This window comes from Notechis scutatus, chromosome 1 (genome assembly GCF_049901735.1).
Source record: "Notechis scutatus isolate UNSWTSFEM ecotype Mainland chromosome 1, rNotScu1.2, whole genome shotgun sequence".
NCBI classification, from domain to species: Eukaryota; Metazoa; Chordata; class Lepidosauria; order Squamata; family Elapidae; genus Notechis; species Notechis scutatus.
Window position 1 is genome coordinate 129,589,946 of NC_142009.1, and position 15,097 is coordinate 129,605,042.

Here is a 15,097-nt window from a genome sequence, read left to right on the forward strand (position 1 = left end):
TTGTTGCTTTTGTCCAGAACGGCAGAAATGACTTATTAAGTAAGTAAAAAGAAGATGATGATGAAGAAGAAGTGTTCCAATACATTTCACAAATCAGAGAAAATTAATATTGATTTAATTATTGAATAGTGAAGGAATGCTTAGTTCTTTTTCAGGAGAAATAACTTAGTTTATATTGTTGAGAGTTATATATATATATATATATATATATATATATATATATATATATATATATATATATATATATATATATATATAAAATAAATATAATTATTTCCTACTTTAGGAAAAATATATTAATCCAAATTTAGAACCGTACTTTTTTCAAAATACCAATATCTTGTTCTTAATAGCTATATCTCATACAGTGGTACCTCAGTACTTGATTGTTTCAAAACCCACTGAATTGGGTGCTTGACGTATTTTGATGAGAACATGTTGTCCCAGTACTTGGAGTTTGTTTAGTATACAACGTGCTACAACAGGAAGAGGGGATGGCAGTGGAGAATGGACAGGAAGTCAGCCATGCTGGGAAGGTCACTGCAAAATGAGGAAACAGCCACAGTGGCAGACAGGAAGACGGCCATGCTAAGAAGGTCACTTACATAGGAAAAGGGACAGACAGAAAATAATTCCTGGTTGAAACAAAGGGTCACATGGTAAATCATGTGCTATGTTTGGGACACATCCTTTTTAGCACCCAATGCACCTCCTGGAACCAATTAATGATATGTACCAAGGGACCACTGTGCTGTCTTATTTATTGTTTAATTGATTTCATTTTTTAAAAAAGGTTATAGAATAAGACCAATCCTTTCGACGAACCACAACATTTAGTGTGGAATAAGTTATTCTAAAAGGTGTAGGATTGTGTGAACGACAGTATTTTTAAGTCTGGATTTCTTCTTGTGCCCTGTCTATTCCAGTTTATCATGTACCAGATACATAAATCACAGTGACTGATTTGATACACTTTCCTGTAACAACTATACTGAACAAGATATAAAGATTGATTTCATTGTAGGTATCAGCAAAAGTACACAGCACAAATCTAAAGGAGGTTTATTCAGAAGCATTGAAGTGCATCTAATTCTTAACAAATTGGAATTTAGTGATTAACACAAAAGGATAGTTCCTAAAATAGTACTTAGGAGCAAACTTTTTGCTGAAAACCCCACATAATGAAATAGTAGTATATGTCATCTTTTCTACCATGTTGACGGTCTATTGAGTTTTTTTACTATTATTTTTTTTTACAAAAGGTACTTAATTGTTGAGTCAAAATTATTTTCTAGGGCTAAGAAATATAAAACAAAATGGAATTGGGAAGGAAGAAACACCAGAAGCAAAAGACGAACAAAAAGGAAGAAGAAACAGGTAAATATATCTTAGCAATTTAGAACTGACCAGGAGACATTTATTCCATCACATCTGAATAGTTGGGAGGATAAACGTTATATGATATCTGTAAAGGCTTAATAAGTCTCTTTTCTTTGGTTTATGTTTAGGGAAAAAAATATGCAACTAAATCTTCATATTGCTCAAATTAGACAGTGTGACTTGGGAAGTCCCTGGAGAGTAAAAAAAAAAAGGGACTGATCAGCCATATGAATCACTGGGGTTAAGTCATCTACATCTGCTTTAAATAAGTAAAAAAACACTTTAGTAACCAATTTGAATTCCTTCTGTGTATCACAATGCACGGCACTATTAGTGTTGCAAGATTAAAGTGATCAAAGAGTTAGTATAGATCACAGAAAACACAAGGAAGATAGAAAATGGACAACTTAATAATTGGCATATATGCATGTGATAATGTAATACCAGATGGTAGTGAGAGCTATGATATGGGAAAGAGGAGCAGCTCAAGAAAGAAAGAGTAATTGAAAATAAAGATAGTTAATATCATCAGTGTGTTTTTTAAAGCAAAATATCTGAATAGTACTGTTAGGTATGGAGAATAATGGAGACCAGACATCTGACCAATGACTTCAACTCTTTAATAACAGTAAATAGAACAGAACAGAGCAAGGCTATGGGCAGCAGTAACCCTTTTATAGGGTTAGCTGCTACCTTATTAACCAATGAGAATTGTCCAATAGTGGCCAATCAGGGACTAGTTCTGGCCCAATCCAAAGTTGTTGTAAAAGGACCAATCAAGTGTGCAGGTTTCCAAACCCTGATTTGCATTTAAGTTATTAACTTTTATTGATTCACAACAAGTACCATTTTAAAAAAATGTACTGAAGAAGAAAGCTGTCTCCTTCAACCTAACTCAGTGGATTGCAAACTTGACATGGTGGGATGGTTCAGTAGCTTCAATGACTCTCGGAGTGATGTTGGCAGTAATTGGAGATCCTGGAAGGGTCACTTCTGCCAGTGAGGTTGAAAGGGAATGTAGAAGGCAAATCTACTGTAAGGATGAAGGCAAATGGAAACTATAAAAGCAAAGCTGGAAGCATGTATGGGCAAACCCCATTTGATTGTTGCCAAAATATACCCTTGCTATAGCTGAACTATTATGTTTATGTAGAGGAAGAAGTTGCAGATTCTGAGGGTGGAGTTAAAAGAGGGATCAGTCTAGGATCTCTATGTAGCCACAAGCAAACTAAATCCAACTTCCCTTGAATTCCATTGACTCTAATCCAACTCCAAGAAGGTACTAACCTTTAGTTGAGAAGAGCCCTTTGCATAGGCTTTTTAGCAATAAATCAGTTTAATTGGTCTTGATTAACAAGCATATGGATCCGATCTTTTGCACTTGTTAGTTTGAATGCTGGATGATACACTATCTTGGTTTAAAAACATCCCTCTAATTATTGGGGGTAAAACCAGTGGTGGGATTCAGCCAGTTTGCACCACTTTGGGAGAACCAGTTGTTAACTTTCTGAGCAGTTTGGTGAACTGGTTATTGGAAGAAATCATTAGGGCAGAGAACCGGTTGTTTAATTATTCGAATCCCACCATTGGGTAAAACATTTGCTTTTCATGAGATGATCTGGAGGGAATCACATAATAAATGGACAACAATCTGGTCACTGATGATACCAGTATGGAAAGAAGAATTCTTCAGAGACATACTATTCAGCAGATTCAATTTAACTAAGGCACTTTTTTAAAAAACTGCTTCTTTCTCTGGTGTGCTTTACAGGAAGAAACAGTTGGAATACATAAGATGAGAAGCATGATGATTGATGAAAACCTGAAATTTTTAAAGTGAAGTGAAGCATACTAAAATAAATGTTTAGAAGTGAAGAAATGAAGTTAAGTGGGCTGAAATCTGTCACTTCAATCAGATGATTGCATTACGATTACATTCAGTCTGTGTAATCATATAAAGGAATGGAGTGGCTATCGAACTCAAAAAGGACATTGTAAAATATGCACTCAGCTGTAGCACAATAAATGATAAGATCATAATTATTAGAATCAGTGGAAATCCAGTAACATCTACTTTGTAAAAGTTATGCACTTACTACAGACATAATGATAGAAGAAATTAAGGAATGCTATGGCAAATTGCAAAAAGTGTTAAATGAACATCAGGGAATTACATCAGGCACTGCTATGTGATTGAAATGCTAATATTGGAGAAATGAGCAGCCTGAACTACAAGAATATTTTGATTGAATAAATGCAGTGATGCAGGATATACTGTATGTTAATAGAGTGTTGTGAAGACAAAGTTTTGATAAACACCAGCTTCGAGCAATGAAAACACACATTTTACATTGCAATATTATGAGGTAGATTACGATGAAATTAATCAATCTCATATTTGAAACAGAAGATGAAGAACTGCAGTTTAATAATTACAGGATTTCCAGGAACTGGAGTGTGAAGCAATTTTATGTTGGTACAATTTCACCAGGGGGTGCGATGGCTCAGCGGTTAAAGATGCTGAACTTGTCAGATGGAAACTGACAGCCCAGGTTTGAGACCTGAGTTCTGTACAACAGGGTAAGCTCCTGTTACTTGCCCTAGCTTCTGCTCACCTTGCAGTTCTAAAGCATGCAAGTAGATAAATAGACATCATTTTGGTGGGGTGTTAACAGAGTTCCATGCAACTCAGTATTTAGCCATCCTGACCACATGACCATGGAAATTGTCTCTAGACAATGCTGGCTTCTTCGGGCAAGAAACGGAGATGAGCACCATGTCTAGAGTCAGACACGACCAGACAGGGAAATCTTTACTTTTATTTTTATGATTTCATCTGGAAGACACATGGCTGGAATACCATATCAGGGTTGCAAAAACTTCCCCTTTGTCTGCCATTAAATTCTACTTATTTGTAAAATTTATTTATTTAACTTTAACTTATTTAAATCATTTTAACTATTTAAAGTTTACATTTAAATTGTTTTATGAATGTGTGTGGCTCAGATATATCCCAAACTGATTCAAAACACTTAACCAGGGGTGGGTTTCTACCGGTTCTGTCCACCTCTGTAGAACCGGTAGCTCTGAAGAGCAGCAGACATAGAACCGGTTCTATGTCTGCTGATGTTTTTGCCCACCCACCTACCTGGGCTCTCACCTGATCTTTATTTCCTGATTTTTCAACTTCAGCTGATGAACGAGCCACAGCTGCAGTTAAAACAGCAGGAAATGAGGGCTGTTTCAAAGGCTGCATCTCTGAACACAGCATGCTGATGACAATTTACAGGCGCGTGGCTCACAGCGTACAGGGAAGCTCGTAAATCCCGAACCGGTAGTTAACCCTGTCATATCCCATCCCTGCACTTAACTTATATGAAAGAAAACCAAAAGAGTCCAGTGAAGAGAAAGGAAACTCTATAAAAACTGAAGTGGAAAAAGTGGAAAAACTGAAATGGAACAAATGTTCTCAAACTGTTAAACAGGAAGGAATCCAGTGACTTTCAGAATATGCTATCCAGTCAAGGAAAGACAAAAAACAAAGTGAAAATTTTGGAATACAATTTTGGAAGGGCAAATAATGACAATGAATAGCAACAAGCAACAAAGAAAGAATGCTAACGCATAGAAAAAAATAATAGAAAAAAGGCAAAATGATATGATTCACATAAGAACATTAGCACATAAGAACATTTATTGCTAATATATTCAAGAATAATCATGGAGAAGGTCTACTAGAAAATAGAAAGGCAAATGAGGTTAAAAGAAGACAGAAATGTTACATTGAAACCCTTCGACAAACAGAATTCTGGATGGACAGAAACATCTGTATACGGAGAATGTATTAAAGAACCAATTCCACTAAAAAGTTACACATAAGAAGCAATAATCCGGCTGTCAAGTAGAAAGGCACTGGAGGCAATCAAAATACCCAACTGAGCCATTTAAAGCTGTAGAAGAAGCAGTTAATCTGAAAATGATTCTATGTCCACGGGAACAAGTCCGTGCGGTTCGGAGGCAGCAGGCAATTGGGGGGTAGATCCTATACCAAAGACGACAGAGGCAAGAGAAGGTGCAGACTTACCAGGCTTTTGCATTAATTCCTTACTTAAGCAACGATTTATTTATTTTATTTATTTATTTGATTTGTCAATCGCTTACAAGATAATAGGTATAAGTATATAAGTTATGAATACATGAAATGGGTACATATAAGAAAAATTAAAAAAAACAATAGGACAGGGATGGTAGGCACGTTGGTGCATTTATGCACGCCCCCTACAGACCTCTTAGGAAAGGGGTGAGGTCAATAGTAGACAGTCTAAGGTTGAAGTTTTGGGGGTTTGGGGAAGAAACTACAAAGTCAGGTAGAGTATTCCAGACATTGACCACTCTGTTGCTGAAGTCGTATTTCCTGCAATCAAGTTTGGTGCAATTAACCTTGAGTTTGTATCTATTGTGTGCTCTTGTGTTGTTATGGTTGAAGCTGAAGTATTCATTGACAGGTAGGACATTGCAATGTATGATTTTATATACCATGCTTAAGTCAGACCGAAGACGGCGTAATTCAAGGTTTTCTAGTTCTAGAATTTCAAGTCTGGTGGCATAAGGTATTCTACAACGAGTAGAGGAGTGGAGAACTCTTCTTGTGAAATATTTCTGGACTTTCTCAACTGAGCTAATATCAGATACATAATGTGGGTTCCAGACTGATAAGCTGTATTCGAGTATTGGTCTAGCAAATATTTTGTATGCTCTAGTTAGTAGTGTAATATTACCAGAGAAAAAGCTATGTAGGGTTAGGTTAACAACTCTTAATGCCTTTTTGGCTATGTAGTTACAGTGGGCTCCAGCACTTAGATCATTAAAGATGAGTACTCCAAGGTCCTTGACAGAGCTTGGATCATCAACAAGATCTTGACTATTCAGCTTGTATTTTATTTTCTGATTTTTTTTTCCAATATGTAAGACAGAGCATTTATTTGTTGAGATTTGAAGTTGCCATTTGTTTGAGCATTCTGATGCATAGTCAAGATCTTTTTGAAGGGTAGCAGTATTGTCTGTGGTATTGAACAGCTTTACATCATCAGCAAAAAGAACGCAGTTGCTCTTAATATGATAACAGAGGTCATTTATGTAGAGTATGAAGAGAGTTGGTCCTAGAACACTGCCTTGGGGGACACCACTATTGACAGGTACAGAATTTGATAGGACACTCCCAATTTTGACCATTTGTTGTCTGTTTGACAGGAACGCTTCTATCCAGTTATGCAGTTGTCCAGAGATACCATAAGATTTTAGTTTTAGGAGTAGTTTGGCGTGTACCACTGAATCAAAGGCTTTACAGAAGTCTATGTAGATTGCGTCTATTGTTTTGCCCTGATCGAGTTGTGTAGTCCATATGTTTTTGCAATGTAAGAGTTGCAGATTACAGGATAGTTTTTTTCTGAAACCAAATTGTTTATTGTAGAGTAGGTTCTTTGTCTCTAAGTGGAGGATAATGGATTGGTTAATAATTGATTCCATTACTTTACAGGTGACGCAGCATAAGGAGATTGGTCTGTAATTTTCAACTAGGCTGGGGTCTCCCTTTTTGAAAATGGGGATGACCGTGGCTTGTGACCATAGTTTTGGCAAGGAGCTGGTCCTGAAAGATTTTTCAAAGATTATGCTTAGAGGTTCGGCTATGGCAGTGGGTAGCTTTTTTAAGAAGTAGGCACATATTTGTTTAAAATTCTAACAAGGGGAGTAGAAGCCCTACAAGAGAGAGAAATGCCCAAATGAAATGGAAATTTCAAAAAAAGGCAGGTGAAATCACATAGCTAAGCAAATGGAAAGAAAAGAATTTAGGAAAAGAATTTTTGCTCTCTTGATCCTAAGTATGGCTTTGACTATGCATACTATGCTAGAACTTGAAATATATAGTTTACAAGTAAGAGGTGACCCTTGTCTTTTCTTTTGAGAAACACTTACAGAAGATGAGAGAAAAGAATATGAAGAATGGAGAGAGAATATACAGCCCTTGTTTTCATGCCTCCTTAAATTGTGCAGCAAATATATTATAAACTTGGCAGGACTAGAATGGACGGCAATCAGAACCAAAAGTGGAAATTAAAATGCTAACAAATTGAGGTATAAAGGGGACATCACCTTGTTACCTGAAGTAAAATCATTTTGAGTTGGAAAATGAAAGGTGCCAGGGGGTGTCGGGAGGGATTCAAAGGCCATGTCAATCAGCATGCTTAGCAAACATCTTATTGATAACATAGATGTAAAGGCAGCAGGGGTGGGCTTCAAAAATTTCAGAAACCATTTCTCTGCCCGGTTGCTGGGTGGGTGTGGCCATGGTGGACGTGGCCTAGTTGGCCTCCTGCACCATAGGGCTGGGGGATGTTTTTGCCCTTCCCAGGCTCTGGAGGCTTTCCTCAAGCCTCTGGGAGGGCGAAAACAGACTCCTTTGAGCTCCGAGGGCCCTCCAGAGGCCAAAAAAAGGGCCTCTTTTTGGACTTCCAGAACTTCCAGGATGGTGGTTTTTCACCCTCCCTGAGCTTCTACGCAGGCCCTGCACTTACTTCGCATCCAAAACGGGCCGTATGGAGACTCCTGGGAGGTGTGAGTGGGATGGGGTGGAGCCAGCCAGGGGTGGATTTGGCAATTCACCAAACCGGCCATCACATTAGCTGCAGGTTCACCTGAATCTGGGTGAACTCTATTCTGCAAAGCACCCGAGGGCAGGACAAGAAGCAATGGATGGAAACTAATCAAGGAGAAAATTTACCTGGAACTAAGGAGACATTTCCTGACAAAACAATTAATCAGTGGAATGACTTGCCTCCAGAACTTGTGGAGATACCATCACTGCAGATTTTAAAGAAAAGATTGGACAATCATTTGTCTGATGTGGTCTAGGGTCTCCTGATTGAGCAGGGGATTGGATTAGAAGACCTCCAAGGTCCCTTCCAACTCTGGTATTCTTTTAAGCTATAGATTGGTGCCGGGGAAGGTATTGTCCATATGGAATAGAGAATTTAGATGGCAGGCCTAACTCAGTGGCATACCTTTTAACTATTCAAAAGAACTATCAAAAATATGAGGAATAAAATGGTCATAATGAACATAGTGTAGTTTTTGGTTTTATCCTTCTCCAAAGAAGCTAAATTTAAAAATCGTATGGACTCCTAAGTCCAAATATTTATTTTGTATCTTTGTTGGTAGTGTGTACATCATTGTCTAGAAAAGTAATTACAAGCTTTCATGCAACATAGGTGAGCTTTCAAATCTGTTTCCTTTCCGTAGCATAATTACTTTAAATAATCATATTTTCCATAAAATATCACTTAGGTAAATTGAAAATATTTTTGAAACTGGTGGTGGTGGGAAATTTGAGAAGACTTGAAAGGATTCTAGAAGATACTTGTTCTTTAATTAGAATAACTTATGTATTGTCCAGGTTGAGGATTTTTGATATGAAGTCTCAGAAATGTATTATGAGAATGCCAAATATTACAGGGGAGGAAAGGAAACAAAGAAAGGAGTTGTATTATGTTAAATTTGATCTTCACAAAGCAAAAGCATTCTCAGCCCTGTGAAAACTCAATTGTTTAGATTTCTCATTGAAAGACTGCAGAGTGCCACGCCAGTAAGTTTCAATGCTACCCTTGAGAGTGAAAAAGGACTCTTGAATTGAAGAGGCAGTTTCTGATTTAGTTACAGCCTGACAAACTCTTAATAATTCTATACACAGGATCTCGGGGTTACGTGTGCTGATTTTTATGAACTAAGACTTGAAAGTACTTCAGCCAAGTGAACAAAAATTGATTTCATTTTATTTGAACTTGAAGGAGGACCCTGTTGGCCAAATGGATTTACTTCGTAGCATAGCTATTTCATTAACTGCCTTTTAAAAACCCAAACACAATGCTGTGATTGTGAGTGGCACATGGCATTTATTTGCTGAAATCATTACAAAGGCTGCCAATATCAATGGGCACGTTCATCTTAATTCAGAAATGACTCTGTGTTCACTTTAATACAGAAATCACTGAATTCTCTAAAACTCTGGTGGAGAAAATAGAGTAGTATTAGCCTTTGAATACTGGGACCAAACCTGGCCTGTTGCCTCTTTGTGTATGGCAGGGGTCTTCAAATGTGACAGCTTTAAGGCTAGTGGACTTCAACTCCCAGAATTCCTCCTCCAGTCATGTTAGCTCAGGAATTCTGGGAGTTGAAGTCCACAAGTCTTAAACTTGCCAAGTTTGAAGACCCTTGATGTATGGCCTGGGAGATAAGATGGGTGGACAGGGGGTAGATCACCAGGCCCTGAGCTCCCACAGACTGAGGGCTAGCAGGGGCTGAATGACCTCAGCAATAGTATAGCCTATCAGAAGTCTCCTTGCTGGTGATTCAAAAAGTGAATGGCAATTTAGCATCACCTGGACTGCAAAGAGATCAAGTCAGTCAATTATTAAAGCTAAATCAACCCTGACTGTTCTTTGAAAGGACAGGTACTAAAACTGAAGCTGAACTACTTTGGCCACCTAATGAAAAGAGAGGACTCCTTGGAAAAGACCCTGATATTGGGGAAGGATGAAAGCAAAAGGAGAAGAGGACCTCAGAGGAGAAAATAGTAATAGCACTTCGACTTATACACTGCTTTACAGTGCTTTACAGGCCCTCTCTAAGTGATTTACAGAGTCGGCATATTGCCCCCCAACAATCTGGGTCCTCATTTTACCCACCTCAGAAGGATGGAAGGCTGAATCAAGATGGTTAGATAATGTCATCAATGCAATGAACATGAATTTGAGCAAGTTCAGGGAGACAGTGGAGGACTTGGCTTGCTATGGTCCATGGGTTGTGAAGAGTTGGACATGACTTAGTGGACTGAACAACAGCCGTTGTGGTCAGGAAGGTCTTTGCCCGATTTCATGATGTACATCCAGGGGTGGGATTCTACCAGTTCACACCTATTCGCTAGAACTGGTTGTTAACATTCTAAGCAATTCGGAGAGCGGGTTGTTAGAAGAAATTACTGGCCTAATCCTGTAAGGAAGGCAGGAAGGAAACATTCTGGTGTTGCTTACAGAAACTGCCTCTCCATTAACCCTTATTACATTCTTGGCAGGACTAGACTTTCTGCCTCAGGAACTTCTCTGGAGTTTTTTTTCCCCTCCTTTGCTGGTACTTTGCTTGTGTGGAGTGACCATTGAAAAAAGTGACTTATGACCATTTTTCACACTTACAACTGTTGCAGCATCCCCACAGTCACGAGAGGCCAGGTGAGGAGATGCATGCCTCAATGTGAGTGTTGTTGAGTTGGCCACGCCCAGCCAGTAACATGACCACCAAGCCATGTCTACCCATTCACATAACCACCAAGCCACGCCCACCAACTAAGCCATGTTAAAAAATTTGAATCCCACCTCTGTGTACATCACTTGCCTTCACTCCTGGGTTGGGAAGTCCTACTCTCAATTACTTATGCCCTAGTAATCTTTCAAGTGGATTACGGTAACATGCTTTACTTTGAGCTACCCTTGACAATTACCTGGAAGCTTCAAAATGCAGCAGCATGGGCAGTTACGTATGTCTCAAGAACTGTACATGTTACATTGCTGCTTCACAAACTACATCGACTGTCAGGTTGTTTCCGGCTCCAATTCAAGGCGCTGGTGATGACCTTTAAAGCCCTCCATGGCATGGGGCCCAGATTATTTCTCTCCCTGATTGCATCTAGCCATCCTATCAGATCCAACAGAAGGGACAGGTGCTGTCGGCTAAGGAGCATGGTTAGGTAGGATCCAGAAACAGAGTCTTTTCTTTCCATCCTCTGGAATATCATACCCTCCCAACTGGGTGAAATTTCCCCAAAATTCCAGCTTTCTGGAAGGCACTCAACAATTTGGTGTGCCATCAGACTTGAAGTTCCCAAGGAAGCATGGAGTCAATTTTAATGGTCATACTGTATATAGGTAGAGTCTATCCTCTATCTTTTTATTGTATTTTTAATGTAGCTTTTAATTTTTAATTGCTTTTAATGACAGAAGAGTACGATTTGTCCGATCAACTGCAAGTGAGATAGGCAGCCATATACATTTAATGAATTAATTAGTGCAATTGCTTGATCTTCAAGAGACCTGATTGTATGAACTCTGCTAGACAGCACAAGGAGCTGTAGAGGAAAGTGAGAAAAAGCTAATTTTCATTCCTTTAGAGTGGTTGGAGCTATCCTACTTTAATCGACAAAACAAATGATGCTGATTAAACCCCATTGCTTGCACCCGGGATGAAATCGTGTATTCTGTACACAATACAGGTAGTCCTCCACTTACAACCACAACTGAGCCCAACGTTTCTGTTCTTGAGTGAGTCATTTGTTAAGAGATTTTTGGCCCATTTTAAGACCTTCCTTGCCACCGTTGTTAAATGAATCACTGCAGTTGATAACCCAGTGGTTAAGTAAATCTGGTTTTCCCATTGACTTTATTTGTGAGAAGGTCGCACAAGATGATCACATGTTCTGGGGATAGAGCGATGGTCATAAGTATGAACCAGTTGCCAAGCATCTGAATTCTGACCACATGATCGTGGGGATGCTGCAAAAGTCGTAACTGTGAAAACTGGTCCTAGGTTCTTTTTTTTCAGTGCCATTGTAACTTTGAATGGTCACTAAATGAACTGTTATAAGTCGAGAACTACAGGTATACAACAGTGTAGCATTCTACTACTCTTTTTTAACCAAAAATCCCCAAAACCCCAGTGGTCGAATTTGTGTTGAAACTTCTATGTATCAGGAAATGGAATAAAATACGTCCAACCATGTCCCAGATATATATACATATTCAAAGCCTATGCAAAGGCAAATTTAAGTTTTTGTTGCGTTCTTAAAGAGATATATGTATGCATGTATGTGTATGTATGTGTATGTATGTGTATGTATGTGTATGTGTATGTGTATGTGTATGTGTATGTGTATGTGTATATATATACATATATATATATGGCCTTCAGCTTTGTTCGGGTATTTTCCCACGTCATAGTAGTGGTGCTTTTAAAGTTGTAGCAACGTTTCAGCAGAATCTCATCTGCCATCATCAGGCTTCTGTATTGTGTCCGTCTGTGAGTCAGACTTTTACAGTGGTTTCAGATTTAAATTTGGGGCAGCCTATTGCTGTGCCAGAATGGTTTTTTCTTCATCCTGATTGGTTGGGAATCTTGGTCTGTGTTTATTGGTCTCGGGGTTTGCTGTGTTCTGCTTGATTGGTGTCTCTAATATCTTCTGTCTGTTTTTTGGCTCTTTTTGTATCTTGATATATATAAATGCATATTACCCACAAGGTTTTTTTTAAATTCTCCTTCCTTGTCATAAATTTAATATTTTTAAAAAAAAATCTTATATAGAAGTAAATGTCTGAAAGAAAATGGAGGTCACAAACTAGATCAAATCACTGTGTTCTTTCTCTAATGTAAAGAAAAAATAATAACAGAAGAGCAGCTGGGTGTTAGCCATGTAATACATCAACTAGTTTGTTCTTATAGTAACTGAAAACTTGGTTTCGATCGGAGTTGATAAAATACAAAAAAATGTTCCTTTATACTTTGGTGAAAGATTGTTCAGATTCCCCCCACCCCTCATCTCATAGCACTAAATAATATACTTATGAGACAAAAGCAGAACTAAACTTCCAATAAAGGATTATTCTGCAACCACTTCTGCAGACAATGTCTCTTTATATCGCCTCCTCTCAGCTGATTGTTGTTGTTGTTGTTGCTGTTGTTGCTTTGTATCCCGATGAGGATACAAAAGAGCCATATGGCGCTCAAAGAAGTGGAAAAAAAATCAATTTATATGCCCCAAAGAAGCAGATGATATTTCAGAAGGTCAGTAAACATTGTGAATTATTCTACGATCATCAGCGTTAGAAGTTATGAATGAAATAGAAAAGTTTTGTTCCACATGTTATAAGGGTTTTCTTTTAGTGCAATATAGACTCTGGTTCAGGTGAATTTGTGCCTGTGCATTTTTAACTCCCTCACATTTCATGCTAAATGCTTCAATCTACCTTCATAAAAAAAATTTCCACATGTAGTAATCTCAATCATCTCCACTTTTCCATCCTGGACAGAAGAGAAACAAATCAGATTTCAGTAAATAATCAGTAGGTAGGTATTAGTTCAGGGCTGTCAAACTCCCGGCCCATGGACCGGATGCATTACACCCTGGCCACGCCCAAGCCCAGTTTACCAAAAATACGTCACATGATGCCTCCGTGACGACATGAGTTTGACACCCCTGAAGGGAAGGGTCCATTCCATTTGTTCTTGAAGACTATCCTTAATACCCAAAGGAGCAAGCCAAACATCAAATATATGCATTAATATTAAAAGCCAGCAGAAAATATATTCAAAGCCTATGCAAGGGCAAATTTAAGTTTTTAAGTTACATTCTTAAAGACTGTAATCTAGTTCACAGAAATATGAATAATTCCTCCCTTTCTATTGGACAATTATGTTTATTTAAGCGTCTTTCCTGGCAATAATAAAAGAGGCTTCTATTTCTGGCTTTCCCAGTGCACATCTAAACCCAGTGTAATTAAGAAATGGTATTATTCATTTTATTATTTCTGTTGTAGTCTTCACCAAAGAAGTCAAACACTGGCTTATGCACCGTTTCCTAACTACCTGGAAGAAGAGACCAAGGTTTTATCTCGAGCAGCTGAAAAAATGGAAACTTCCATGCGAGATTTGAAAGGAAAACATCAAAAGCATAAACGCATGCTGTCTCTAAACGGTGAATAAATACCTAAGGATAATACTGGGAATGGAACCCTGTGGTTGCTTGAGAGGGTTGTGTCTCTTAGATTAAAGCAGTACCATTTTATTTTTAAAAAAAAACATTGCCATAGGTCAGACTTAAATTTATAGCAGAGCTTGAAGTCCCAGCTAAACACTTCAAATGTTTGATTTTTTTAAAAAAAATGAAAGAGAGAAAAGAAAACACTTATAAAACTGTATTTGTGCTTGGGGGCGGGGAATCAAGTTTACCAAATAACAAGGACATATTAAAGCTGTGTATGACGATGAACTTAATTGCTTCTTCAGGATATTTAAATAGATGCTGTTGTTTGTTGCATACAGTTTATTAGAAACAAAGGGGTTGCTCAGTTTCTAGCCATATATATAAATGTTTGAGAAAGTAAGAAACATTTGAGTTGTTAAAAATATTTTTCTTTATTTTTCTAAATGCCAAGGAACATTCATGCAAATTAGCAATTGGCATTTAAGCTTTTTGTGCTTATATTATTTATTTGCATAGTTTAAACTATTCTCTCCCTATATAATGAGTCAACAGACTATGAATGTGACAGCTTTGTCAGAAATGGCTAATCTCTTGATGTGTACATACAATTATGGCCAAGCTAGAAGAGGGTCACCCTAAATTGTTATGTGCTGGCATTCAATATTGGGTTACATTGTTAGAGATTAATCAAGCTGAGCTGTGATCTTGTATTGCTCCTCATTTCCCTTGGCCCACCTGCATAGGTTGTAATTCTTAAGACCCCATCAATAGCCGGCATATACTGCTATACTTTCTGTCACAAAGATAACTGTGGTCAAAGATAGCATTGGCTCACTCAAGGACATCAAAGATAAAACAGAGGAGCATGCTACAGTGATGTTTCATAAAGCATGCCCAGGTCCAGAGATCATGTAGAAA

General features: G+C 38.0%; 1 protein-coding gene across 1 annotated transcript in view; it reads left to right on the forward strand.

Moving 5' to 3' along the window:
- The first annotated feature begins 656 nt into the window (after positions 1 to 656).
- TPO (thyroid peroxidase) overlaps positions 657 to 15,097 on the forward strand; it is a 59,472-nt gene continuing 45,031 nt past the window's right edge. The window contains exons 1-3 of the mRNA XM_087954919.1: positions 657 to 675; positions 1,296 to 1,377; positions 14,013 to 14,170. Of these exons, the coding sequence (XP_087811045.1) occupies positions 657 to 675; positions 1,296 to 1,377; positions 14,013 to 14,170 (259 nt within the window). The remainder of the gene's footprint in view (positions 676 to 1,295; positions 1,378 to 14,012; positions 14,171 to 15,097) is intronic.